The 26,103-nt window shown below is 36.6% G+C and overlaps 1 protein-coding gene across 5 annotated transcripts in view; it reads left to right on the top strand.

Annotated features, from left to right (window-relative positions):
• Positions 1 to 26,103, top strand: part of PTPN4 (protein tyrosine phosphatase non-receptor type 4) — a 183,245-nt gene that overhangs the window by 156,836 nt on the left and 306 nt on the right. For 3 of the 5 annotated variants that reach the window (XM_081141859.1, XM_081141860.1, XM_081141863.1), the window contains 3 exons: positions 1,733 to 1,881; positions 8,244 to 8,379; positions 15,488 to 18,411. In XM_081141859.1, the coding sequence (XP_080997985.1) occupies positions 1,733 to 1,881; positions 8,244 to 8,379; positions 15,488 to 15,574 (372 nt within the window). In that variant the 3' untranslated portion in view covers positions 15,575 to 18,411. Of the gene's footprint in view, positions 1 to 1,732; positions 1,882 to 8,243; positions 8,380 to 8,705; positions 8,826 to 15,487; positions 18,412 to 26,103 lie in introns of those variants that run through there. The other 2 variants (XM_081141861.1, XM_081141862.1) reach the window with 2 other exon arrangements.

Here is a 26,103-nt window from a genome sequence, read left to right on the forward strand (position 1 = left end):
AGTAGGGGGCGTGCAGGAGGCAGCTGATCAATTCTCTCTCATTGATGTTTCTGTCTCTCTATCCTTCTCCCTTCCTCTCCTATAAATCAATGAAAACATGGGGGAAAAAAGAGATATTTCTTCATTTTCTCAAGTAGATATGACAGGCTGTAAATAGTTACATAGAGTAACAGTTATATCTTCAACATGGTCTCTTCGATGTACGCCACCTATAGATTATCCACAGCAGTTTTATACACTATAGTGGCTTTTCTTTGCCACTGGGCATGATCTTCAGTTTTTATTCTACATTTATTTTGAAATTTTATTTTCCTGATTTCCATGATTTCACTTATTTTTTAGGATTAGTCAACTTTGTTCACACTTTACCATATTTGTTCACCCAATAGTTGTTTAGTTTTCTTTGCAAACCATGAATACCTCAAAGCTATGCTGACACAAATTAGTTTCCAAAGTGTGACCCCAATATAACTGAGAAAATAAACTTGCTGTCATATAAATACATACATATGTGGATGAAGGGACAAACACTGTCCCAAAACTAATTAAAATATGATTTTACATGGCCCATCCTTGTAGGTTATTGGTACCATTAAATTCTTTTGTTGGTAATAATCAAAGGTAGTCTACATTAGATGCCTTCAGTTCACTTTACAGTTACAGTATTCTGAAAAATTCATTATTACATTATACTGAGTAATCTTCAGGAACTCTTTTATCCGTCCCTTTCTTAATTACCCTTTATTTTCATGGTCTTTTCAGGAAATGCCCTTTAATGTAAATGACAATAACCAGATTTCATATTGTTGAATGGCTATAGCTACTGATGATTGAGCATAAGATTTCAGACAGCTAATTGGGAGATTTGCATGTTCTCTCATAGGATCCTTTCAACGGAAGACTGTCCCTTTGAGGTATAGATGTTGTTTCATTTGCAACTGAAGAAAGCAAGGCTCTGAAATGTTAAATGCCTTAAGGACAGAGTGGAGATGAATAAATCCAAAGTCTTTTTCTCTTTTCTACCAACTCCTGGCTCCCAAAAAAGAATTAAGTCCTGATTCTACTTTGTGTTTTTATGATCTTCAGTTGTGTGTTCTTTTTAAATATATCTTTGTTGATTTCAGAGAGGAAAGGAAAGGGAGAGAGAGATAGAAACATCAATGATGAGAGAGTCATTGATCGGCTGCAGCCCGCAACCCGGGCATGTGCCCTGACCGGGAATCGAACCCCGTTTGCCTGGATCCTAGGTCGATGCTCAACCGCTGAGCCACGCCCGGCTGGGCATGATCTTCAGTTTTTATTCTACATTTATTTTGAAATTTTATTTTCCTGATTTCCATGATTTCACTTATTTTTTAGGATTAGTCAACTTTGTTCACACTTTACCATATTTGTTCACCCAGTAGTTGTTCAGTTTTCTTTAAATGTTTTTCTAGAATTGTTTTTGCCTGTTTACTTATCATCTGAAAACATTCTTTACAAATATAGAAATTGAGTTATAAGAAGAGTAATGGTCCAAATGGCCAGTACTTAAATGGATACAACTGTTTCTATAAAATGGTTTCTTTTTTGTTGAAATTTTGGGTTTTATTGAGTATATAGATTACTTTGGGGAGAGGTACTGGGAGTAGTTTCTTTTGCTTTCCTTCTAAAATTAAAATGACATGAATATTTATTTATATTTTAAAGATAATTCCTAAATCAAGGTGCATACTTTTTCATTTACACTTAGAAAAATGAGAGTCGTCAACTCACTCAGATCCAGTACATAGCCTGGCCTGACCATGGTGTCCCTGATGATTCCAGTGATTTTCTGGATTTTGTTTGTCACATACGAAATAAGAGGGCCGGCAAGGAAGAACCTGTTGTTGTTCATTGCAGGTATTCTATTTTCTTTTATGATGGACTAGCTGACATTTTTTAAAGGGAGTATAGTATGTGTTTTATTTTGTCCTTAAGTTGTGATTTTCACTATAATTAGAACTCAAAGCCATCCTTTGAAGGTAGAAGGCAAAGGTTATGTTTCAGTATTATTGTCAGAAAGTTTATCATAAGAAGTAAAAATAATACTCTATTGCACTGATGTTAGAAACTTGCCGTTTTCACAGTTTAATATCTCTGAAATTGGGATTTGTTGTTTTACAATTGATGATATCTTAGACTTGATGAAATATAATAATGTACACATTAGATTTAAATTTCCCCCTCTCAGCAAGGTACTCCTTGCCCCTCTCAGCACATTTGGTGAGTACTTCTCATCTCTTGGAATGGCCCTACCCAGTACCATCCACGATAAGCCATTTTCAGGAGCTCCAGGTGAGTAATAGTAAGCTACCCTCCCTTTCAGACTCATGCCCTCCTCTGCCCTTAAAGGGCCAAGTACAGTGACTCCAGCCTTCAATGCCACCATCCAGGAGATTGAGACAAATTATTTTCTCTCTATTCTAGCCACCTCTCTTACTAAGTGATTTATTCAGAGGATGTATTGAAGTATCTCTTTATCTTTAAACTTCTGAGTACTTTTTAAAAACACACTTTCAAATCAAAAACAGATTATAGGACCAAATATTTGAGAGGCAAAATGGCAGGGATGGTGAACACACTTGGCCATTTCATATTCCAAATATCTCATATCCATGTTCACAGAGATACTTTAAAAAATTGTTCTTGATCATCTGTATGGTAAAGTTTAATCAAAAATTTGTCTTTAAGACTGATATATTTAAGTGTGTAAAATACTATCTTCTGTGTATTTGTTAATGATAGATTACTGTAATTCTATTTTTTTAATTGAATTTATTAGTTAATTTGGCTAATAAAATTTACAGGTTTAAGATGTACAATTCTATAATACATTATCTGTATATTATGTCATGTGTTCACTACCCCAAATCATATCTCTTTCTATCACCATTTATCCCCCCTTTACCCTCTTCTACCTTCCCCATTACCTCTGGTAATGACCATACTGTTTTCTGTCTATGAGGTTCTTTTTTATTTTGTTTTGGTTTTGGGTTTCTTTGCTTAATCCCTTCACATTTTTTCACCCAGCCCTCCTACCCCTTCCCCTCTGACAGCTATGAGTCTGTTTCTATTTTGTTGTTATATTCTACATATAAGTGAAGTCATATGGTATTTGTCTTTCTCTGACTGGCATATTTCACTTAGCATAATACTCTCCAGGTTCATCCATGCTGTTGTAAACTGTAAGATTTCACTATTTTTTATGGCTGAGTAATACTCCATTGTATAAATGTACCACAGCTTTTTCATCCACTCATCTATTGATGGGCATTTGGGCTGCTTCCAAATCTTGGCTATTATAAATAACACTTCAATGAACATAGGGGTGAATATATTCCTTTGAATTTGTGTTTTGGGTCTCTTTGGATAAACTACAAGAAGTGGAATCTGTGGGGCATAAGGCAGTTCCATTTTTATTTTTTGAGGTAATTTCATACTGCTTTCCACAGTGGCTCTACCAAGCTACGTTCTCAGCAACAGTGTAATAGGGTTCCCTTTTCTCCACATTCTTACCAACACTTGTTGTTTGTTGATTTATTGATGATAGCCATTATAACAGGTGTGAGGTGATATGATATCTCATTGTGGTTTTAATTTGCATCTCTCTGATGATTAGTAACTTTGAATATCTTTTCATATATCTTTTGGCTGTCTGTATGTCCTCTTTGGAAAAGAATCTATTCAAGTACTTTGCCCATTTTTTAATTGAATTGTTTGGTTTTTTAGTGTCGAGGGGGTTTTTTTGCTTGTTTGCTTGTTTGTTTTTTAAATATGTTTTTATTGATTTTAGAGGAGGAAGGGAAAGGAATAGAGAGAGAGAAACCTTGATGAGAGAGAAATATCAGCATCAATTGACTCCCTCCTGCACGCCCCTCACCCTGGGAATCAAGCCTGCAACCCGGGCATGTGCCCTGACCGAGAATCGAACTGGTGACCTCTTGTCTTGGGTTCACAGCTCAGTGCTCAACAACTGAGCCACACCAGCCGGGGAAGTGTTGAGTTTTATAAGCTCTTTATAAATGTTGGATATTAACCCCTTATCACATGCATCATTGTTGAATATGTTCTCCCATTCAGTGGGTTGAGTTTTCATTTTGGTGATGGTTTCCTTTTCTGCACAAACATTTTTTAGTTTGATGTCCCATTTGTTTATTTTTTCTTTTGTCTCCCTTGCCCGAGAAGATATATCAGAAAAAAGACTGCTACAAGAAATGTCAAAGATTTTACTGCCTATGTTTTCTCCTAGGATTTTTATGATTTTGACTCTTAACATTTAAGTCTTTAATCCATTTTAAGTGTGTTCTTGTGTATGGTGTAAGTTGGTGGTCTAGTTTCATTTTTTGGCATGCGTCTGTACTATATTCCCAACACCACTCTTGAATAGACTATCTACTCCATGGTATGCTCTTGCCTCCTTTGTCAAATATTATTTGCATAAAGGTTTGGGTTTATCTCTGGGCTCTTTATTCTGTTCCATTGGTCTATATGTCTGTTTTTATGCCACTACCATGCTCTTTTGATTACTATGGCCGTGTAGTATAGTTTTATATCAGATAGGGTGATTCCTCTAACTTTGTTCTTCTTTTTCAAGATTGCTGTGACTGTGCAAGGTCCCTTGTGGTTCTATATAAATTTTGGGAATATTTATTCTAGTTCTGTGAAATACACCGTTGGTATCTTGATAGGAATTGCATTGAGTCTACAGATTGCTTTGGGTATGGACATTTTAATTATGTTAATTCTTCCTATCCATGAATATGGTGTATGCTGCCACTTACTTGTATCTTCAGTGTCTTATAATTTCCCAAGTACAGGTCTCTTACCTCCATGGTTAAATTTATTCCAAGGTAGTTTATTTTCTTTGATGCAATTATGAATGGGATTATTTCCTTAGTTTCCCTTTCTGATAGTTCATTATTGGTGTGTAGAAATGCAACTGATTTCTGGATATTTATTTTGTATCCTGCTACTTTATTGAATTCATTTACTAGTTCCAGGTGGGTGTGGGTGTGGGTGTGGGTGTGTGAAATCTTTAAGATTCCCTATGTACAGTATCATGTCATCTGCAAACAATGGCAGTTTTACTTCTTCCTTTCCCATTTGGATGCCTTTTATTTCTTCTTCTTGTCTGATTGCTGTGGCTAGAACTTCCAGTACTATGAGCAATGCTTCCTTGTGAAATGAGCTTGGAAGTCTTCTCTCCTCTTGAATTTTTTGGAATAGTTTGAGGAGGATAGGTGTTAATTTCTCATTGAATGTTTGGTAGAATTCTGTGAAGCCATCCAATCCACAGGAATTCTATTTGTTGGAAGTTATTTGATTATTGCTTCAATTTCTAGCTGATGTAGTGTGTCATTTAAGGCCGTTATTTCCTTTTTGATTTTCTATCAAGAAGATTTATTCATTGATGTCAATGGGGTCTTAACATCCTGTACTATGACTGTATTACTGTCAGTCTCCCTCTTTATATCCATCAAGGTTTGCTTTATGTATTTATGCACTCTTTGTTGGGTACATAAATGTTTATAAGTATTATATCCTCTTGTTGGGTTATCACTTTATCATTATGTAATGTCCTTCTTTGTCTCTTATTATGGCCTTTGCTTTAAAGTTTATTTTGTCAGATACAGCTTATTTTTTCATTTCCATTTGCATAAAATACCTTTTTTCCATCCCTTTACTTTTAGTCCAAAGGTACGTTTCATTCTGAGGTGGGTCCTTGTAGACAGCGTATATACGGGTCTTGTTTCCTTATCCATTTAGCTGCCATATGCCTTTTGATTGGCACATTTAAGCCATTTACATTTAAAGTGATTATTGATAAGTATGTATTTATTGCCATTTTATTCTTTATAACTGTGTTCCTCTTTTTTCTTCTCCTTCCTTCTTCCTCCTCCTTGTTTTTTTTCCTTCTTCTTCCTTCTTCTTCTTCTTCCTCCTCCTCCTTGTCCAAAGCTGACCACTGAATGTGCTTTTTAAGGGGCCCCTTGTGAGGGGCTCTGGTGCAGGTTAGTGTCAGAAGCTGCCTATGCCTGGCTTGGGCGACCTGTTTGGAGCTAAAAGCGATCCACAGTTGGTGTGGCTGCCTCTGCAGGGCCTGGGTGTGCACGGAAGGATCAGACTGCACGCCAGGGCCCACTTTTATCTACACTGAACCCGGGGGCAGGTCAGCAAAAGTCCCTAGAAAACCCTGAGATCCGCCTCTGCCTACCTCCTCTTGCCGGCTGACTGTTAGGCTCAGTCACTGAAAGAGCCTCTGGCAGTACTTGAGTTTGTGCAGTAGGTTCTAAGTCAGTCACCAGGTAGGGGTGAGAGGTGTTCTCCAGATCTATACGGGTTCAATCTTTTTTTTTTTTTTTTAAACAACGTCCCATGTTGCTTTTTTTAAAAATTATTTTAGCGAGGGAGGGAACGAAGGAGAGGGAGAGAGAGACAGAGAGGGAAACATTAGTCAGTTACCTCCCATACCCACCCCAACTAGGAATCAAACCTGCTACCTAGGTATGTGCCCTTCTGGGAATCAAGCGGGCAACCTTCCAGTGCATGGGATGACACTCCAGCCAAGTGAGCTATACAGGCCAGAGATATATGGGTTCAATATTGGTACCAGTGCTGAATCTGAGGGTATTCAGCAAATATCCCAGGGTATACCAAACCTAGCTGCCACCTACTGGGTGCTCGCAAACCTTTGTTGTGGGGCAGGGTCTTGGAGTCATCAGGGTGAGGCCAGCAGAGTTCATCAGGCCTGAACAGACCAAGATTTGGCTTTGTAAAGGGAAGGCTCTGCACCAGTCAGGCATGTCGGGGGGAAATTTTCTCCTGTCCCAGAGCCATGCAACTCTGTCTGTTTCAGATTCTGCCAGGAGCCTGATCTCAGCAGGGAGGGGCCCCTGGGAGTCAAGAGAGGGTTAGGTGCTGGTTTGGTTTTGGTGAAGTTGGGGGGGGATGGCTTCTCCCTCAGAGCCACACCACTCAGACTGTCCTGGATTCTGCCCTGATAGCAGGGTTGAGCCACCCAGAGTCAAGAGAGTGAGGCTTCTAGGAGCTTGGAGAGTAGGGCTAGAGGATCTACTATGAGGGGGAGGTATCAGTCAGGACCATAAGCAAGTGGAGGGAATGGCTCCCCTAAGCCACCCAACTCAGTCACTAACACCCCTTGAGTCTGCTAGACCTCTATACCCCAACCCAAGCTGCTGTATCCTTAGCAAGGCAGAAGCTCTGCAGGGTGGGTCAACAGGGAGACCAGAGAATGAGACAGTTCCTTTCCCCAGGCTGATGCTGCGCAGAGGGGCGTGCTCCACCCAAGAAGGAGGGCATCTGTGGTGCAGTAGAGTGACAGCAGAGAGGGTCCAGGCAGTTGTCCCCTCAGCTCTCTCCCCATAGCCACAATCCCCAGTCTCTCCTCACACAACTTGAATCTGCTCCGCCCTTCTTCCACCAGAGCCGAGGATGAGTAGCTGCAAACAGAATGTTGTGTATTCACCCTTTAAGAGAGTGTCTGAGTTCCTATCGGACTCCCATTTCTCCCTGGCAGACAAAAGTCTCTTCCTGCTTTTCATAGTCAGATGTTATGTGAGTGCTTCTTTCAGGCTCTGGTGGTCTGGGCTGGGGAGCCCAGCTTGGGCTTGAGATCCCATGCTTCTCAGGGGAAGCACCCCCACAGCTGAGCTATCCCTCCAGAAGCTCAGCCACCACCCATAGGAGCAGGTCCAGCCTTCTTTGTATCTCTGCACTTCCTACCAGTCTGGATATGGCTTCTTCTGTAAATTCTTCTGTAAATAAGACTTCTCTTCAGCTAGTCTTCAGTTGGTTATTCAGGTTGATAGCTCTGTATTTTAGTTGTACTTCCAGTTTGGAGAAGGTAGGTGTAGCTTCTTGGATCCCCTCCTCTATTATTTTTCATTTTAAAGTGTTGTTGCTCCAATAAACTTCTATATCTTGTTCATATTTTAAAAACTGAAATGTAATTTTTTTAAAATAGAACTTTAAACAACTAACAATGGGGGAGGGGTAGACATAAACCATTTTCATCTTTATTGTGTGAAATTTTTATCAATTTTCAAAATATTTTTAGTTGCCCTGCTACTTTTATAATATTAAACATTAAAATCAAATTGTTCTTCTGTATTATGATCAGAACTTTAGTTTTCTGCACAATATCCACAGAAGTTTAATGGAATAGTATCATTAACACCTTGCCCCATATTTGTCTTTTTTAGTGCTGGGATTGGAAGAACTGGGGTTCTTATTACTATGGAAACAGCCATGTGTCTCATTGAATGCAATCAACCAGTTTATCCACTAGACATTGTAAGAACAATGAGAGATCAACGAGCCATGATGATCCAAACACCCGTAAGTACCGTACTTCATGTATCCCTGCGTATTCTCAACATGATGATTTTTGTTATCAATGTATATTCCAAACCATATTTATAGCTTTTTAATATTCTTCCAGGAACTAATAACCCCTAACACAGGGGTTTCTCAGATACTGCCTGTGAGTCAAATCTGGCCTGCCTTTTGTTTTTTTAAATAGAGTTTTATTGGAATACAGCCATGTTCATTTGTTTATATGTTATTTATGGCTACTTTGACACTGTAATAGCAGAGTTGAGAAGTTGCAGCAGACACCACATGGTCTGGAAAACCTAAAATATTTACTATCTGGTCTTTTACAGAAAATGTTTGTCAACACCACTCTAGCATGTTAATTCTTGAGTGTTTAAACAGGCATAGAGGAATTTGCCTGTATTACTTAGTCAAGTGGAATGCTGAGAACGATAGTGTCCCTGAACTGGAGACTCCTGATAGACCTGCTTTCAGTGGCACAGCTATGGTGAAATGCCTTTATCCTTTACATAAGAACTTTAATTGCAACAACAAAAGTCATAGAAATTCTACACCGACTCTGAATAATTTCCACCGTCACAAGAGGAATCATGAAGTTTTATGTCAAGATAACTTTTTATAATAAGCCATAGTGAAATTTTAGCATTGTTGGTAGCATTAAGGTTACTGGAGTGAATTGACCAATACGGCCTAGTAAGTGCCCTTTATTTTTAGCTTTAAACTATAGAAAATTTCAAACATACATAAAAGTAGACAGTGTAATGAACACTATGTTGAGTACTCAGACCCAACAACATTTGCCATATTGTTTCATCTATACAGCCACCTACTCTCCATCTTTGAAGCAAACCTTAGATATACAATTTTGTCTAAATATTTTAGTATGTATCTCTAAAAGATGAGTATTTCTCCTTCTAAACAAAATCACAATACCATTATCACATCTAAGTATAATTAACAAGCAATTCCTTATTAATACCAAATAACCAGTATTCAAACTTTCAGTTGTCTCATATAATCCATGGTTTTAAAATTTTAAAACAGCTTTATTGAAATGTAGTTCACATACCATAAAATTTACCCTTTTAATGTGTATACAGTTCAGTGGTTTTTAGTATATAACAGAGTTTTGCAACCCTCATTTTATCTAATTTTAGAATGTTTTCATCACCCTAAAAGAAACTTTATACCTATTTTCCTTCATACCTTTTCCAGTCTCCCTCAACCCAGCTCTAGGCAACCACTCATCTACTTTGTCTGTGTAGGTTTACCTATTCTGGACCTTTTATGAATGAAATCATACAATTTGGTCTTTTGTAATTTGCTTCTTTTAATTATCATAATATTTAAAGGCTTATCTAGTCTCTGGCCTTTGTTAGTACTTTATTCCTGTTTTTGGCTGAATAATATACCATTTTATGGATATACATTTCATTTATCCATTCATCATCTGTTGATAGACATTTGGATTGTTCCACTTTTTGGCTGTTATAAATAATGGTGCTATAAACTTTTTGTATATGTTTTTGTGTCAACGTGTTTTCATTTCCCTTTGGTATATACCCAGAAATGGAATTGCTGGGTCATATGGTAATTGTTTAAACTTTTGAGGAACTGCCAGACTGTTTCCAAAGCAGCTACACTATTTTGTAGCTCCACTGGCAGTGGATTACCATCCCGTTTTTTCCCCATATCAGCAACACTTGTTATTATCTGTAATTTTTTTAGCCATTTTACTGAATATGAAGTGGTTATCTCACTGTGCTTTTGATTTGCATTTCCCTGATAACTAATGATATCATGCATCTTTTTATGTGCTTATTGGCCATTTATTTGTATATCTTCTTTGGAGAACTCTGTTAAAATATTTTACCCTTTTTTCAACTTATTTTTTTGTCATTTTGTCGATGAGTTGTAAGAGTTCTTTATATTTTCTGAATACAAGTCTCTTGCAGATCTGTGGTTTGCAGGGTTTTTTTTCCATGCTATTTTTCACTTTCTTGTCATTTGAAGCACAAAGGTTTTTAATTTTGATAAATGCCAGTTGTTTTTAAATCACATATGTGTTTGGTGTCACCTAAGAAATCTAACTGAGAGTCACAAAGATTTATTCCTTTTTTTCTTCCAAGAGTTTTGTAGCTTAGCCCTGACATACAGGTATCTAATCCATTTTGAGGTCATTTTTGCATATGGTTTGAGGTAGATTCTAGTTTTATTCTTCTGTATGTGCATATCCAGTTGTCCCACCCCCATTTGTTGAAAAGATTATTCTTTTCCCAATAATTCTCTGGGTCCCTTGTCGAAAATCAGATGACCATACTGTAAGGGTTTATTTCTGGACTTGCAACTCTGTTTTGTTGACTCATACCTGTATTCTCTCTCTCTTTTATATATATATATATCTTTATTGATTTCAGAGAGAGGAAGGGAGAGGGAAGGAGAGATAGAAACATCAGTGATGAGAAAGTCATTGATCGGCTGCCTCCTGCACGTTCCTACTGGGGATTGGGCTTGTGACCACAGGCATGTTCCCTGACCAGGAATTGAACCAAGACCTCCTGGATCATAGGTCAATGCTCAGCCACTGAGCTGTGCTGGCCAGGCATCATATCTATGTTCTTATGTTAGTACCGCACTGTCTTGATAACTGTAGCTTTGTAATAAAATTAGAAGTCAGGATGTGAATATCCCAACTCTCTTCTTTTTGTTCAAGACTGTTTTGGCCATTCTGGGTCCCTTGCAGTTGCAGTTCCACATGAACTTCAGAAATTAGTTTATCCTTTCTGCAAAAAAAAAGTAAGATAGGGATTACTTTATATCTGTAGTTCATTTTGGGGAATGTTGCCATCTTAATGATTTTCCATCTTCCAAATCATGAACACAAAATGTCTGTCCATATAAATGTCGTCTTAAATTTCTTTCAATGATGTTTTGTAGTTTTTAGTGTGTAAGTCTTGCACTTGTTTAGTTAAATTTATTCTTATGCATTGTAGTCTTTTTGGTGGTTTTGTAAGTGGAATTGTTTTCTTATTTTAGGGCTATTCATTTCTTGGGTATAGAAATAAAATTGATTTTGTATATTGATCATGTATTCTGCAACCTTGCTGAAGTCGTTTATTAACTCGAATAGTTTTTTGTGTGTGAGGGTGGATTCCTTAGGATTCTCTAGATACAAGATCATGTCATCTGCAAGTAGAGATATTTTACTCCTTTCCCAATTAAGATGCCGTCCTGTTCTTTTTCCTTATTTTTTTCCTCATTTTTTTTTTTTCCTTTCCTAAATGCCTCCAGTACAATGTTAAATAAAGTGGTGAAATTGATATCCTTGTCTTGTTTTTTGACCTTAGAAGGACAGCTTTTCATTTCTCACCACTGAGTATCAAGTTAGCCGTGGGTTTTTCATAAATGCTCTTTATCAAGTTGATGAAGTTTCTCTCTATATTAGAAGTCTGTTGAGTGTTTTCATCATGAAAAGGTATTCAATTTTGTCAGATGCCTTTTCTGTGCCTGTTGAGATGATCATGTGATTTTTGTCTTTTATTCTGTTAATGTATATTACATTGATTGATTTTTGGATATTAAACTAACCTTGCATTTCTGGGATAAATCTTATTTGGAGATTAAAAGATAATTCTTTTTAATATGTTGCTTCATTTGATTTGCTAGTATTTTCTAGAGGTTTTTTGTGTCTGTATTCACACATAATGGATTTTTTATTTTTAATTGTGGTAAAATACACAACATAAAACTTACCATCTTAACAGTTTTTAAGTATACAATTCAGTAGTGTTAAGTATATTCACACTGTTTTGTAACCAATCTCTAGAACTTTTTCATCTTGCAAAACTAAAACTCTGCCCCTTAAACAACAACTCTTTATTCCTCTCCTCCCAGCCCTTGGTAACCACCATTTAACTTTGTTTTTATGAAGTTGACTACTCTAAATACCTCATATAAGTAGAATCATACAAGTGTTGTCATTTTGTAATTGGCTTATTTCACTTAGCTTAATATCCTCAAGGTTTATCCGTGTTTTAGCATGTGTCAGAATATCCATTCTTGTAAAGCTAAAAAAGTACTTCATTGTGTGTATAGACAACATTTTGTTTATCCTTTCATCCATCAGTGGACCTGTGGTTTGTTTCTTCCTTTTGGCTATTGTGCTGGGTCATATGATACATAATGAGTTTTGATTTTGTCTTTACATTGTATATAAAGTCAGGATTCAGATGTGGTTCACACATTTTGATTGGTTTATGTCTCCTAAATCTTTTAATCTTTAGCTTCCTCAAACATCTTTTTTTTCTTGTTTCTTGCAATTTATTTGATGAGCAAACCAGGTTGTTTGTGCTACGTAGTTTCTCACAGTCTAGATTTTGCTGACTGCAGTCCCAAGGTTGTTTTCTCTGTTCACCAAGCCCTCAATTTTGCACACTCGATTTAACAGACTTCACATTTAACGGACGGAATTTCTGGTCCATATGTCATATGTGAAGATTAACACCCTGTTAATTTTAAATTGCTTTTAACCAAGATTTGCTTATAATTAAATTAACAGGTTATTTTGTTGTTGTTATTCAGTGTTATTTTTAACAAATTTTAGCGAATAGGCCATATGTTGGGAAAAAGCGCCGTAGTAATTTTGCTGACATGAGTAAATATTACATATCTACAACTGTAGTTTACATATTTAAATCTAAGAGTCAGGGCTCATAAACAGTGTTCAGTGAATGATTAGCATGTGATCTCACCGCAATACGTGTTCTCGTGTGGTGATTGGTTCTGTTGTGGTGGTGGGACTTCTGCAGCAGTTGTTCCAGGGTGCACTAAGCCACACCCCACCCGTGTGCATTTGTTTACTCTCAGTGACTGGTGAATGCATGCATTTACTAGACCTATTTGGTATAAATTTAAAATTACAGTCATACATATAGAAAACCTTTTTGTGAAATTAAACTTTTCATACATAGTTTTAATTACACAGACATGTCTACATAAATAAAAAGAGGTGAACTAACTGATTTATCAATTTTTTAACGTACGCATTCGTAAAACCTACTTTATTATCTAACGGACTTTCAGCTTTAACAGACACCCCCTGGTTCAGATTAGTCTATTATATCGAGGTTTGACTGTATTTTCTAGAAGTGGTAACTGGTTCTATACACTTGAGCAGCTTAGGTGGTATTGTGTTCTTCCTGTAAGAGGCACATAATGTCTGGTTGCCTTTCTTTTTGTGATGTTAGCAGCCTTGACTGATCAGTGCCTGCATCATTAATTTATTGGGATTTTAAAATGATGGTATTCTATCATTCCTTATTTAATAGCTGGGATATTTTTTAAGGAGGAACTTCTCATGAACTGTTTGGTTAACCAGTGGTACAGTCTATAGGAAAGGCAAGATAAACACTTGATGCTTTCCCTTTATTTGTAAAGTTTTTAATATAATGAGCTGGTTCGCTTGCCTCTCCCAGTGGTGACCACTTACTTCATCTGTTTTGGTCTTATTTTGAAATCACTGGGATTTATACATATGTGATGTTTCAACCCATTGTAGTTACTTTTAACAATGTCTAAATTGTCCCAATTTTGGCCACTGGGAGTGAGATCCCATTCAGCTTGGCTCCTGGGCCTTTCTATCAAGACCCTAGTAACTTAGATAGCTTCCTTACCATCAGTAAAAATATCTAGGCCCCAGCTTTGTACACTTCTTGTCCCAAACTTAGAGCCTGTAATTGCTCCAAAAAGTCCTGGTTCTTTTTATTGAGAAATTATTTTAGGGAGCTCCTCTGAGCAGCACTAGGGTGTTTTATTGCTTTGGGGGGTTAGTGTTAGTATTTATCTGTAGAAATCTTCAATAGCCAGAGGTAGGAAAACTTATGAATTAATACTGGTGCTTCCAATACAAAGTCAGGACCACAGTGCTTTTACTTAGTGTCGTCTTCCTTATGTCTTTATCACCTTTCTTCTCTAACAGAAATGTGGTCCCTGCAATACCAGCAACGACAGACTGAGACTGTCACAAGTGCTCATTTGTTTTATTTTACATTACACAGCATCCATCTCAGAATAACTAAACTAACACAACTGTCGCCAACAGTATGGTTACTGAAAATAATTTTCAGCTTTTTCTAGTTCTTTTTGCTTTTCAGATATATATATTCTACAGAAGAGGTACAGTCAGATTACTGTTTCAAAGTCCCTTGAAATAGCTCTTCTTTGTGTAGTTCTGCCATCAACTAGATACACACATTGGTTTGTTTCATGTTATTTTCAATTTGTAGATTTTTTTAAATTAATGGTCTAAGTATGGGGAATATTTATATGGCTCCAAACAAAGTCTGTAAAAGAAGGAAATGCCCTCAGTAAAGCCTAATCTCCAGCCCCTCCTGCGCCTCACTCCCTTGAGCGGTTCCGCCTTCCCTTGCTTTTATAACAGCGTATGCAGGGTGGGGCAAAAGCAGGTTTGCAGTTGTCCATATGGGAAATAGAGTAGTTAATAAATAACAATACAGGAGAAAACTCATGTGTTTCAGTGCTCACAACTGTAAGCCTACATTTGCCCCACCGTGTACATTGCGATGGATATTTATATCCCCCCTTTCTTTTATAAAAATAATATATTGTATGCAGTTTTCTCTACCTTGCTTTTTTTACTTAACAAACTATCCTGCAGTCATTCTGTAGTTGCCTTCAGACTTCTTCCTCCCCACTGCACAGCGTTCCGTGCGGATGTGCCACGGGTTACTTGCCAGGTCTCTTCCTCTTACTTTTTGTTATTATAAATACTTCTAGAGTGAATAGCCTCACTTATGAATATGTTTTTAATTTCTTTTTCTAGTTTATCTTTGGAGAGGTTCCTAAAAGTGCTTTGCTGGGTCAGTAGATAAATTAGTGTAATATTGTTAGATGCTGCCAAGTTGCCACCCATAGGAATTGTGGCAATGCTAGGGATATTAGCAATGCATGAGTGAGTTTTGCCAACAGAATAGGTTGTCAGGCTTTTACTTTTTGATAGTCTGTTCATGAAAGCAAACCAAGTGAATTGTCAGTCATTTTTTGTTTTCCAGTTTTTCTGATCAGTTCTATTTTTTTATATTTTATTTTTCAGAGTCAATACAGATTTGTATGTGAAGCTATTTTGAAAGTTTATGAAGAAGGATTTGTTAAACCTTTAACAACATCATCACATAAATAAGAAAGCAAAAGGTCTGGGATATGTGTTGGAAACTGCTTTTCATTTATTCATGTGCCATGATACTGCTCGCAGGAGATGGCATCTAAAGAAAATGAAGAACTAACAAAAACTGAGAACTTCAGCACTGTTGCACTTTATGTTTAAAAAAGTCACTGTCTCAAAACCTGTAATTCACGTTTGAAGACTTATTTCATGCTTTGCTCCGAACACATAGTGAATAACTGCGTATGTTCAGGGTAATTTATGAAATTTTGTGGTGGTGCCATGCCGTCCCATTCTGGTAGTATTGCCACAAACAAGGCTCAGAATTCTCATCTATTACACACCTGTGTTCTGAAAGCAAAAAGAAGTAAACATCAGGAGTCAGCTCTGGTGTTTGCAGTGATTCGTGTACTTACTGTACTGATTACCAGATTTTATTTTTTAAATTTTAGCAATATCATTTTCAATATTAGCCAGTACACTGCCTATGGATGCAGCACATCTTTCCCTACACTCCCCTGTAGAGACCTGCTGTTCATAAGAAGAAGGTGGAATCGCTTTTCCCAGGAAATGCTGCACATGTCCATTTACCAGCATCTTACAGAAAGTATAAATATGAATCTACAAATTTTCTTGAATTTAATAATGTAACTTATATTTACCATAAGGTTGGCTTATTCCAAATCATGTGATTTCACATACTTGATATAAAGAAATGCATGCATTGTGTCTTAACCCCTTAAGTGCCTTGGGACGTCTTCGTATGTCTGATTAAAAGGCACTCATTTGACCCACTAGGAGGTATGTATGTATGTATACTGGACATTTACATTTTTATGCATTTTTGAATCAGTTCACATTTGAAAATAACTTCTTGTATTGAGAGTTATGCAGTCAAAGAAGGGTAAGGACATTTTGTTTCTTACTCAATCCCTGTGTCTTATCACAGGAAGCAAAGATAATTTGTGTTCTACTGAGTGAGTGCTCTGCCGCTGTGGTATTGTTTAAATCTGCACATTCCTCCCCGAGGGACAAGGGTTACAGTTTAGAAGCTCAAGTTACAAGATGCTTTATTCTTCAAATTTAATAGTTATTTTATCCCTGACTTTAGAAATGGCTTCTAATATGCACATTAAAGTTAAACATATTGATACTTTAAGCTAAAGTTAGAGCAATTAGTTGTGAGTTATTTCTTTCACTAACTGAATTACTGCTCTTCAGCATTCATTTCAGTTCATGTCAAGTTTTGTTCATACTGGTCTGTTGGTCAGGATACTTTGAACAACAAATGAAACATTGTTGACTTGTTTCTAAATGTAATCCCTCAGTAACTGAAATGAAATCCCTCCATAACTGAGATGAGGGTGTTCTTGTCTTTTTGCATATAATTAAACTACTCTGGTTTATATGTACTTACTAAATTATAAGCATGTTAATTCATGGAGAGTTTTGGCTGCCTGCCTGATGGAGGAGCTGATGCCCTTTAAGGATGTGTCTATTTTTCTTTTCAGGTTTTGTTTTTGTGGGGTTTTTTTTTTTTTTAAGTCTACAGAGAGAACTTTAAAATTGCCCAGTTTTAATATAAGTGGAAATTTGCTCACCTATTGAAATGTTATATTACATAATTATTTTATATGGATTATAGTTGGAATAGACTTACTGGTGTTTTCTGAATATTTCAGAATCGTATTAATAAAATTTAGAGTTGAATGGTAGATATTTTGGAATGCCATTTAGTATGAGGGGGGGAAATGTACAATTAAAAATATTCAGTATAACCTAAATGATGTTATTTCAGATAGTCAAAATCCATAATTATAAATTTTAGGAAGTTAAGTCCTAAACAATAGCCAAGATACCAAATAAATTATTGTATTAAATATTTTAAGTTTTTTTTAAGAGAAAAACATAACCATATGTCTAAGAGAAATTCTCTTATCTATTTCTGAATTTCATAGTCAAGAAATTGAAGTTTTATTTGAACATTCCATTCTCTACCAACAGATAAATGTAATTTAGGCTGCTATGTGACATGGTGATAAGCTGAAAAGTGAAATCATGTTGGGGTCTACATAATTAGTATTTGGCAGGTTTTCACAAGAATTGAAAAGAAAATCTGTTCTGTGGATAGAATATGACAACCATAGATTTTAAAAAGATAACAGTTGTGTAGAGATGAACAGATAAGTGGCATGGTTGGCACGTTCTTTAATTTAGGGCTTTGTTTACACTTCTGAGATTAACTCTAATACTTCTTGGCGGTGAGCAGTGCTGCCTTTTTAATCAGTCTTTAAAGGACAGGACAGTATGTTAGAAGTTAGGGTTATATTTAATTTCCTCATGTGTCAGTTTTTCAACTGGGAAGTATTAGCTGTGTTTTTATGTACAAAAAGATTTTTTAAAGGCATATTTATCAGGATCTTAAATTTAAAAATATGCTAATTATGCTTCCCTCCTCACTCAACAGATAAGACTTGATCCATTTCACCTAAGAATTTTTTAACCTGTTTATTAATCTACATAGGGTTCTAGGAATGATCCCAGCTTTGGTACACCAAGTAGTTCTAGATTTCATTCATATCAGTGTAACGCTGAGTGATAAAGATGCCAGATTTCTTGTATCTGAACTACCCCCCCCCCCCAAATCAATCAGTGTTGACTGTTATTCTCACAAGTGGGAATAGATGTTGGTGAATCGGGCTTCTGTAAATGCTAAGAAATGTTTGTGAAAACCTTTCCTCTGATCTATGATGGGTTTTACGATGTTCATTTCAAATGTTTGGTTGAGCATCTGATTTGTGTCAGCACTGTGTACATAGGATGAGGAATATTTTGGAATTGACTTTTACATTCACAAAAAGAAAAATTGGTAGTATTTGTTTAAGCCGTGCATTCATTCAAAATAGAGTCAGAGTAACAGTGTAAGAAAGGATCTCCTTTGTTTGGCCTGCTAGCACAAGTAGGAGGTGGGGAAAGAGTTCATCATTTTAAGAGTAAAGAGAAACTATATACATAAAAACTGGCTTCAAATGTATAAAGGTATGTTGTCATTAAGATAGTTGCTTAAAGGTTTCAAGTACTAATACTACACATAGAAATACTTTTGTGTGTTTATATATGTGTGTTTCACAAAGGCTGATGCTAACAGAGGTAAAGGATTATTTTAACTAGAGAGTTGTTTATAATTTGTTGGCAGATGTGATCAGGTCTAATCAGGTATTTGAGCAGAATTCTCCTGTCTGCACTGGAAGTACTATAACATTAGAGCTAAAAGGAACTTGAAAGATTTTTATCTAATTTCACTTAGACAATATGGGTAATTATCATAAATTCTCATGAATTTTAGTCTGTTTCAGCGCAAGAATTATATTCAGGCAGTGATTTCACTTAATAACTATGATAACCTTTGAAGATGTCACTTAATTTAGAAAATAAGTGGACTTTTAAAAGTGATCCTAATTGGGGCTCTGACTCCTTTTGCTAGCCATGCTTCCTTGACGGATCATGAGCCTTTGTTAGGTATTTAAGCTGACATACGTGCATTGTGAAAACATTCTGAAATGCAAATGAGAAGGCTGATTTTTAAAAATACTTAAAACGTAAAACTAAGATTTAGAATATGTCCATTTGCAATGAAATGATTTATGTTCATAGTTCAAACATGTAGTAGAATTAAAGCATTACTTGTTTTATAGTCTATTTTTTTTTCTGTTTTAAAAATATATCTTTATTGATTTCAGAGAGAGGAAGGGAGAGGGAGAGAGAGAGAGAAACATCAGTGATGAGAGTCATTGATCAGCTGCCTCCTGCACGCCCCCGACTGGAGATCGAACCGCGATCTCCTGGGTCCTAGGTCGATGCTCAACAGCTGAGCCACGCCCCACGCAGGAAGGGAGAAGGAAACAAGAATTTTTAACAGTGTTCTATTTAATATCTATGTTTTGAATATTTAAAATGTTCTGACTGTAAGGTTGCCAAAGTAGGTTTGAATTCATAAAAATTATTTGTACCACAGTAATGTGGGATATGTTTACATCTCTCTTATTTTGTTGTTGTAATTTTTTTGTAGTTCACATGAATTGGCATTTAAAGTCACGTGGAGTGAATAGTGAATACATTATGGTAAATATTTGTTGGAATAAACAGCTCTTAATAACATGACAAGACCAGGATAAACTGGGCCACAGCTTGCTCTTACGCAATTGCCACAGCGGCAAAGGAATTACATTAGCATTGCTTCCCCCGTTTGCCTCAGCTGGCCAACCACAAGCTCTCCAAGCATTTTTTAGGGTGTTTCCTCTCAGTAAAATGGCTGTTATTGAAACCCACTGCATTAGTTGTATCCAATTTCAGAATTACTGATCCATTGGTAAAGATTTATTAGTGCTTCATTGTGATCACAACACAAGTTGTATTAACTGTTTTGTAAAATTCTTTGAGAATTATGTAGAAACACATTTACATAATAAAACATTTTAGGGCTAACTGCTAATAATTTCAGCAGTTTTATAAAGAGACCATGAAATTAATCTCTAAATTGAATTAATTTTGGGGGGGCTCATCTTTCTTTACAATGTCTGCAACGATTGTCAACACAATTTTGTTGTTGTATACAGATTTCATTCTTAGCAGTTACAATAAGCCTTTCAATATTATCAAAAACAGACAAGCCCTATTTCAGTCAGAAATTAGCCATTTTATTTCATAATCTTGGTGATGTCGTGGGTAGATACCAAATTGTTGTTTCCTATCTAAATTTGCTGCTATTTTTTTGTATGTTTTTCTACAGCAGTTTACTGTTGATTTCTAAAGTTTTATATTCATTGTTTTAGTAATACAAGCTAAGTGGGCAGCCAGAAGTAGTATCTGCTGGGGTGGAATTCATCAACATTGACGAGATATGGGTTATTGCATAAATAAGTAAACCGATTTTTTTATTTATTTACAAAGTGAAAGGTGTTAGCAATATTTCAAGTTAAAGGCTACAGTTTTAGGAGGAAGTCCTAATGTTTAACTTCCTGAAACCTTTTAAAATTTCAGATACAAGAATGAAAATGTTTTAAAGCCTTGTGGTGCTCATACAGGTTTCAGTTACACTGTCTAATTTTCCTGTTGTGGTGTAAATGATATGGGAAATATTTTTCTATGGGCAAAAGATTGAAACTGTTAACTACTTTTACTTCATGGTTTAAAAAGGAAAAATGATATTTGTATGTCTTTAATGCTGTAAAGAATATGAATGTACCTTTCAAGTGTTTTGAGAACTATGACTTGATTATAAGGATACTCTTTGTTTTAAAAAAAAAGTCAGTAAGGCATTGAAAAAGAAAGGAAAGGTGTATTCCACTTCATTATACAAAATGCAATTTTAGAAGAAAGTGTAATTTCATTAAAAATAAGAGCAATCATTGAAGCGCATTTCAAATTAATATATTTTTCATTTTGCTCTGTTTTAGCTCTAGAATAGGAACTTTCAAGAAAATTTGTGCATACTGTGTTCAGGTGTCATGGCCCGGACTTCCAGACCTCTCTGGGGTGGGGAAGGGCTTTTTGTTGAGGGCAGCCGCTCTGCTGCCTGGCACCGTGAAGGAAAGTCCTCAGGCTTTGGCACTCTTGTAGCCACAAATGAAACATCGTTGTGAGCGTGACGTGGATGAAGCCAGAAACCCATGCCTAAGATTTGCCGCAGTGAATATGTGCAGAGCCCCTGACGGATAGTTCTGCCTTTTTATTCTCAGTGTCTCGGGCGGGTAAGCCCAGCTCGGGCTGGTAGCAGTGCTGTCTTACCTGCGTAGGGTTTGTTCAGTCAGCTGAGCAAAACGACCCAAAACGCCCTGCATTTTCAGCTGACATCTTTAGGTATGATTAATTCATTCCATTGTTTTAAAAGGGAGTAATTATTATTTGTTACTCATTAAACTTGACTCAATGGGGCCTTCATTGTTTTGACACCTGCTTCCATCCCTCCAACTCGTAAAAAAACATCACTTTCCCTTTCCAGAAGAGTCTTTGTGAAGTAAGTACCCTGAGCAACTGTGAGGTGATAACTTCTTAACTTTTGTTAACAGTTATTAAAAGATGAGTATCTAGGCCCGGGCTGCTTAATCCTCGGAGTTTCCAAAATTTAGCAAGTATTATTTGTGATAACCTTAAAATGCCACATTGCTAATAAAATTATCACCATGAAGCCATCAAGGGGGCTCATCCCTGCTCGCAGTCTTAGACCCAAGTAAGGTACTGATGTGTGGTTTCCCCAAATCCACTGTAGTCACAACTGAGCCCATTTTACCTTGTATTTAAAAGAAGTTTTTAGTTTTTACTTTTGAATTACAGTGTTCCAGTTACTTGCCTACCTGGGCAAGAAAATTTCAACCCAATTCTGGGATTTTCTTGCCCCATCTTTTCCCACCTTTCAGCAAGTTGACAAGATAATTCTTTTTTTCTTGTATTCTGTAGAGTAGGTCAAATTTCAATGCTGAAATTGATTCCTTGAATTTCAAATAGTAGCACTTTATTTCATGCTTACTACTGACTTAATTTATACATTTAAAAATATCCTAGGAGTCTTGTAAATATGGGGAAATTTTAGTGGGTTAGTATGTAGAGGTCATTGGATTGGACACAAGTTTAAATGCTTTACACTGATCTCTTTTTTAATGATCTCTTGATCATATGATATTTAAAAGGTAACTTGTGTGATTTTCAGCTTTGCCACTTTTCTATAATTTATTTAGTACAATAGAGGCTGTCTAGTTGCCTGTGTTGCTGGACTCTGAGTTCTCTCAGCTAGCTTCAGCCAAGTTCGGTTTACTAGTCATTTCTGCTTTGCATTTTTGTACATTACATAAATACTTGGAAATCCGTTTGTTTAGTTCTGTGTTGTACCTAGGGGTTAAGTCAATACTGCACCACAAGTAAGTTGAAGGGGGCAAAGTCCTGACACTTTAGATACATGTCAAGGGGCAGGATCTAAGAGACTAAAAACAGTTTAAGCTGTTTCATTTTCTATCATTAGAATATATGTGCTTAAAAAAAACTGTCGAAGCCGTTGTTCCTTCAGCATCAGGACATTGCATTTACAGTCTATATTGTAGTATTTTCAAATAAGAAAAGTTAGTCTTTATTTTCTACAGTGTAGGCTTAATTTTAGGACAGATAGTTTACACTCATCAGTGATATTTGTAATTGTTTCTATGTAGAGGGTGTTTTAATTTGGTGTTTTTTTTTTTTTCTTGTAACAGGTGCTATATGTAAATATGAAGGGCAAAAAGTCACTTAGTTAAAAGTCGTTTATTTCCTAATTAAAATACAGTTTTACATTTGTGCTGCCATTTCACGTTTCATTGTACTGAACTAGTAGCAAATGGAATTAGCTCCCTAATTTTTTAAACTAACTCTTCTCCCACTTTAAAGAAATCTCTCTCCTTCAATAGGGTTTGTTCCCTAAGAAGAGGCAAAGAGGCATAGGATTTGTTTGAAATGTGGAAGCTTGAATTTGGTCAACACTGGATAGTTTTAAATCATCACTGTGTGTTTGTCACTGCAACTTACTGTGTGCTCGAAAGGCCTGTGTGTTTATTTGTCTTAATATCAGTGAAAATTATAATTCCTACAATTAATTCATGTAAAAGTATCTATGAATACTAGCAGCAAACAGGATAAAAATGCTGGTTTGCATTAAAACTACTGTTGTCCTAAGAGCGATTCATGTTATGTAAAATGCTATGACACATATTTTATTGGTCATGTTCATTTGATTGAGAAATAGTTGTTCAGGTACAAACGTGAAAAAAACTCTAGCTGTGACTTTTACTTGTTCAATTGTTAAATAAAGATGTGCTTTAGTAATTTAAAGTATAGGAGTTTTGAAGATTATTTTATGGGAGTGTTTCATTAATGGGTGATCAGGAGGGACTAGGGGAATGCCAAGTGCAACGTTTATTTCTAGACTTCCTGGCCCCCGTCGTGGCTGTACTGGGGGAGAGGAGGGGGTAAGGAAGGAACTGAACCATTTAGAAGACGGCTGCTCCCCGAGGCCCCCCGAGCCGCCCCTCTGTCCCGGGGGCCTGGGGGAGACCTGGCAGCCGGAGCAGAGGCGAGCGCTCCTCCTGAGGCCCGCTTGCTTGGCGCCTTCCCCAGTGCGGTAGGTATGCCGTTTGCATCTGAAAGAAAATGTTCATTAATATTTAAATACTTTCACATCAAAAATTACACAAAAAAGGCAAAAAAAGCTTCTGTGCCAAGACTGTTCTTATGTACAAGATCCTAAAAATATAAACAACTTACTGTTTATATTGATGATCCAAGGGGAAAGCTCTTCCACGCTCTCCCTGACCGAGGATAGTTGCCCTCCGGTTGGTGGCAGCCAAGTTAAATTTCTTGTACTTTCTCCTGGGGATAAAAATGTGTGCACGCATTTGTGTGTGCGTATACATTTTATTAATGGCCAAGGGTCTGCACAACGTTCTGCAGCTTGCGTTGTCACCTCGGGAATATCTGCACAGCACGGTCAGGTCTCCCTCCCTCTTCGTCACTGCCTTGCATCCTCACAGAACTGAATTTCCTCATGGACACGGCCTGTTTCTAGTGCGTCCTGTAGGAACTGCTGCAGTGAGCATTCTGATGCAAACACTGACCAGTCATTGCGAGGATATGCATAGGGTGAGTTTCTAGCGGTGCGATTGCTAAGTCATAGATGCCTGCATTTTAACATTTTAATAGATTTGTCTAATTGTTCTCAGAGAAGATCCTACGAGTTTATGCTCCCAACTAAAGCATATGAGAATGTTTCTACGTATTCTTACTAGAACTGCTATCATACTTAATTTTTTTGCTCATCTCATAAGTGAAATCTTTCATTTTAATGTATTTTCACTGTAAGGTTAAATCGATTTTTGTCTTTATTAGTCCCATGTATTTCTTGTTTTCTAAGTTTCATATTTCTATCCTTTTATATCAAGTTGTTTAATGTTTTATTCATTATGAGATGTTGGAAATTAAAGAAATTAGTCATTTGACAGTCATATGTTGCAAAACCTGTTTGTTATGGTGCTGTCTTTGACTTTATTCTTTTTGAGGTCTGGGGTGGTGTGATGACCTTTTTAATACTTTTGCAAGCAAATGTATCAATCCTTTTAGTGACTTCTGAGTTCGGAGTATACCTGCAAAAGCCTTTTCTAATTCCTATCAGCATTCCATCTGTGACAGGCTTTCTTAACCACCATCAAAATAACCTACTCAGGCCCTGGCCTGTGCGTTCAGTGGTTAGAGCATTGGCCCACGCACCGAAAGGTCTCTGGTTCGATTCCTGGTCAAGGGCACATACTTGGGTTGTGGGTTCACTTCCCATGGGGGAGGCAGCCATTCGATGTCTCTCACATTGATGTTTATCTCTCTCTCTCTCTCTCTCCCCCCCGCTTAACCTCCCTCCCTTCCACTCGCTCTGAAAAGCAATGGAAAGAATAATAACCTACTCAAGTACACTGACACTCTTTCTACTTGTGCTTCCCCTTCCCACTGTTGACTGCGGTCACTTACGCTGGAGCTCTTTGTAGTTCGAGCGATTAAGTTGTAAGCTTACTAAAATCAGTTTACTTGCTAACCTGCATATGCAAATTTGTTTACCTTTATTATACCATTTCATTACATATTATATAAGCCAATGAAATGAGAGTGTGAAAAGAAAGATAGGGTGCTCACAAAAGCCTTATAAAGGTATCATTAGAATTTTACTCCTTAAAAAAAATTTTAATAGTATGAGCAAGACAGCTATGAGAGAATAAAAGAAAAAAGAATAGATTATATACTTAGACTACAGATGAACATAGATAATGCATTTGGGAGTCTTTGTTTTGCAACAAAGACTAAAGGATTACATTTGGGCTCACATCCAAAGTAAAAAGCCTTGGACTTATTTAAAAAGAATCACAAATGAATATACAGTTATACATCTTAAGCTAAAACAAAATGCATGTATTTTCTTAACCCTCCAACCATTACTTCTGATTCCATCACATATGTGGGTTTCTATCATAATTTATGAAACAGTTCCTCTATTAAATATTTAGATAATTTTTAAACTTTGGCTATTAATAACGATGATCCTGTTTGTATTTTTTTTTTAATGATTTTATAGGAAGGGAAAGGTAGAGAGAGAAACATTGATGAGAGGGAAACCAATAGGCTGGGGATCAAGCCTGCAACCTGGGCATTTGCCCTGACCAGGAATCGAATCGGTGACCTCTCAGTGCATGGGACAGTGCTCAACGAACTAAGTGACACTGGCCAGGCTATATATTCCCTTTTAAATCATGCTTGTACATATGGATCAACTGTACATAAAATTTCCCCCAACATTGTATTATAAAAATGTTCAAATATAGAAAAACAATTGAATAGTTAGAACCTATTCCCTAGGTTCTACAATTAACATCTGGCTATATTTGCTTTATCATAATAAGTTTTAACAAACGTACATGTGTGTGTAACTCAAACTCCTACATAAGGGTTTCATATAGAACATCAGCATCACCTGAGAAAATTTCCTC

This window comes from Miniopterus schreibersii, assembly GCF_964146895.1.
Source record: "Miniopterus schreibersii genome assembly, chromosome: 7".
NCBI lineage: Eukaryota > Metazoa > Chordata > Mammalia > Chiroptera > Miniopteridae > Miniopterus > Miniopterus schreibersii.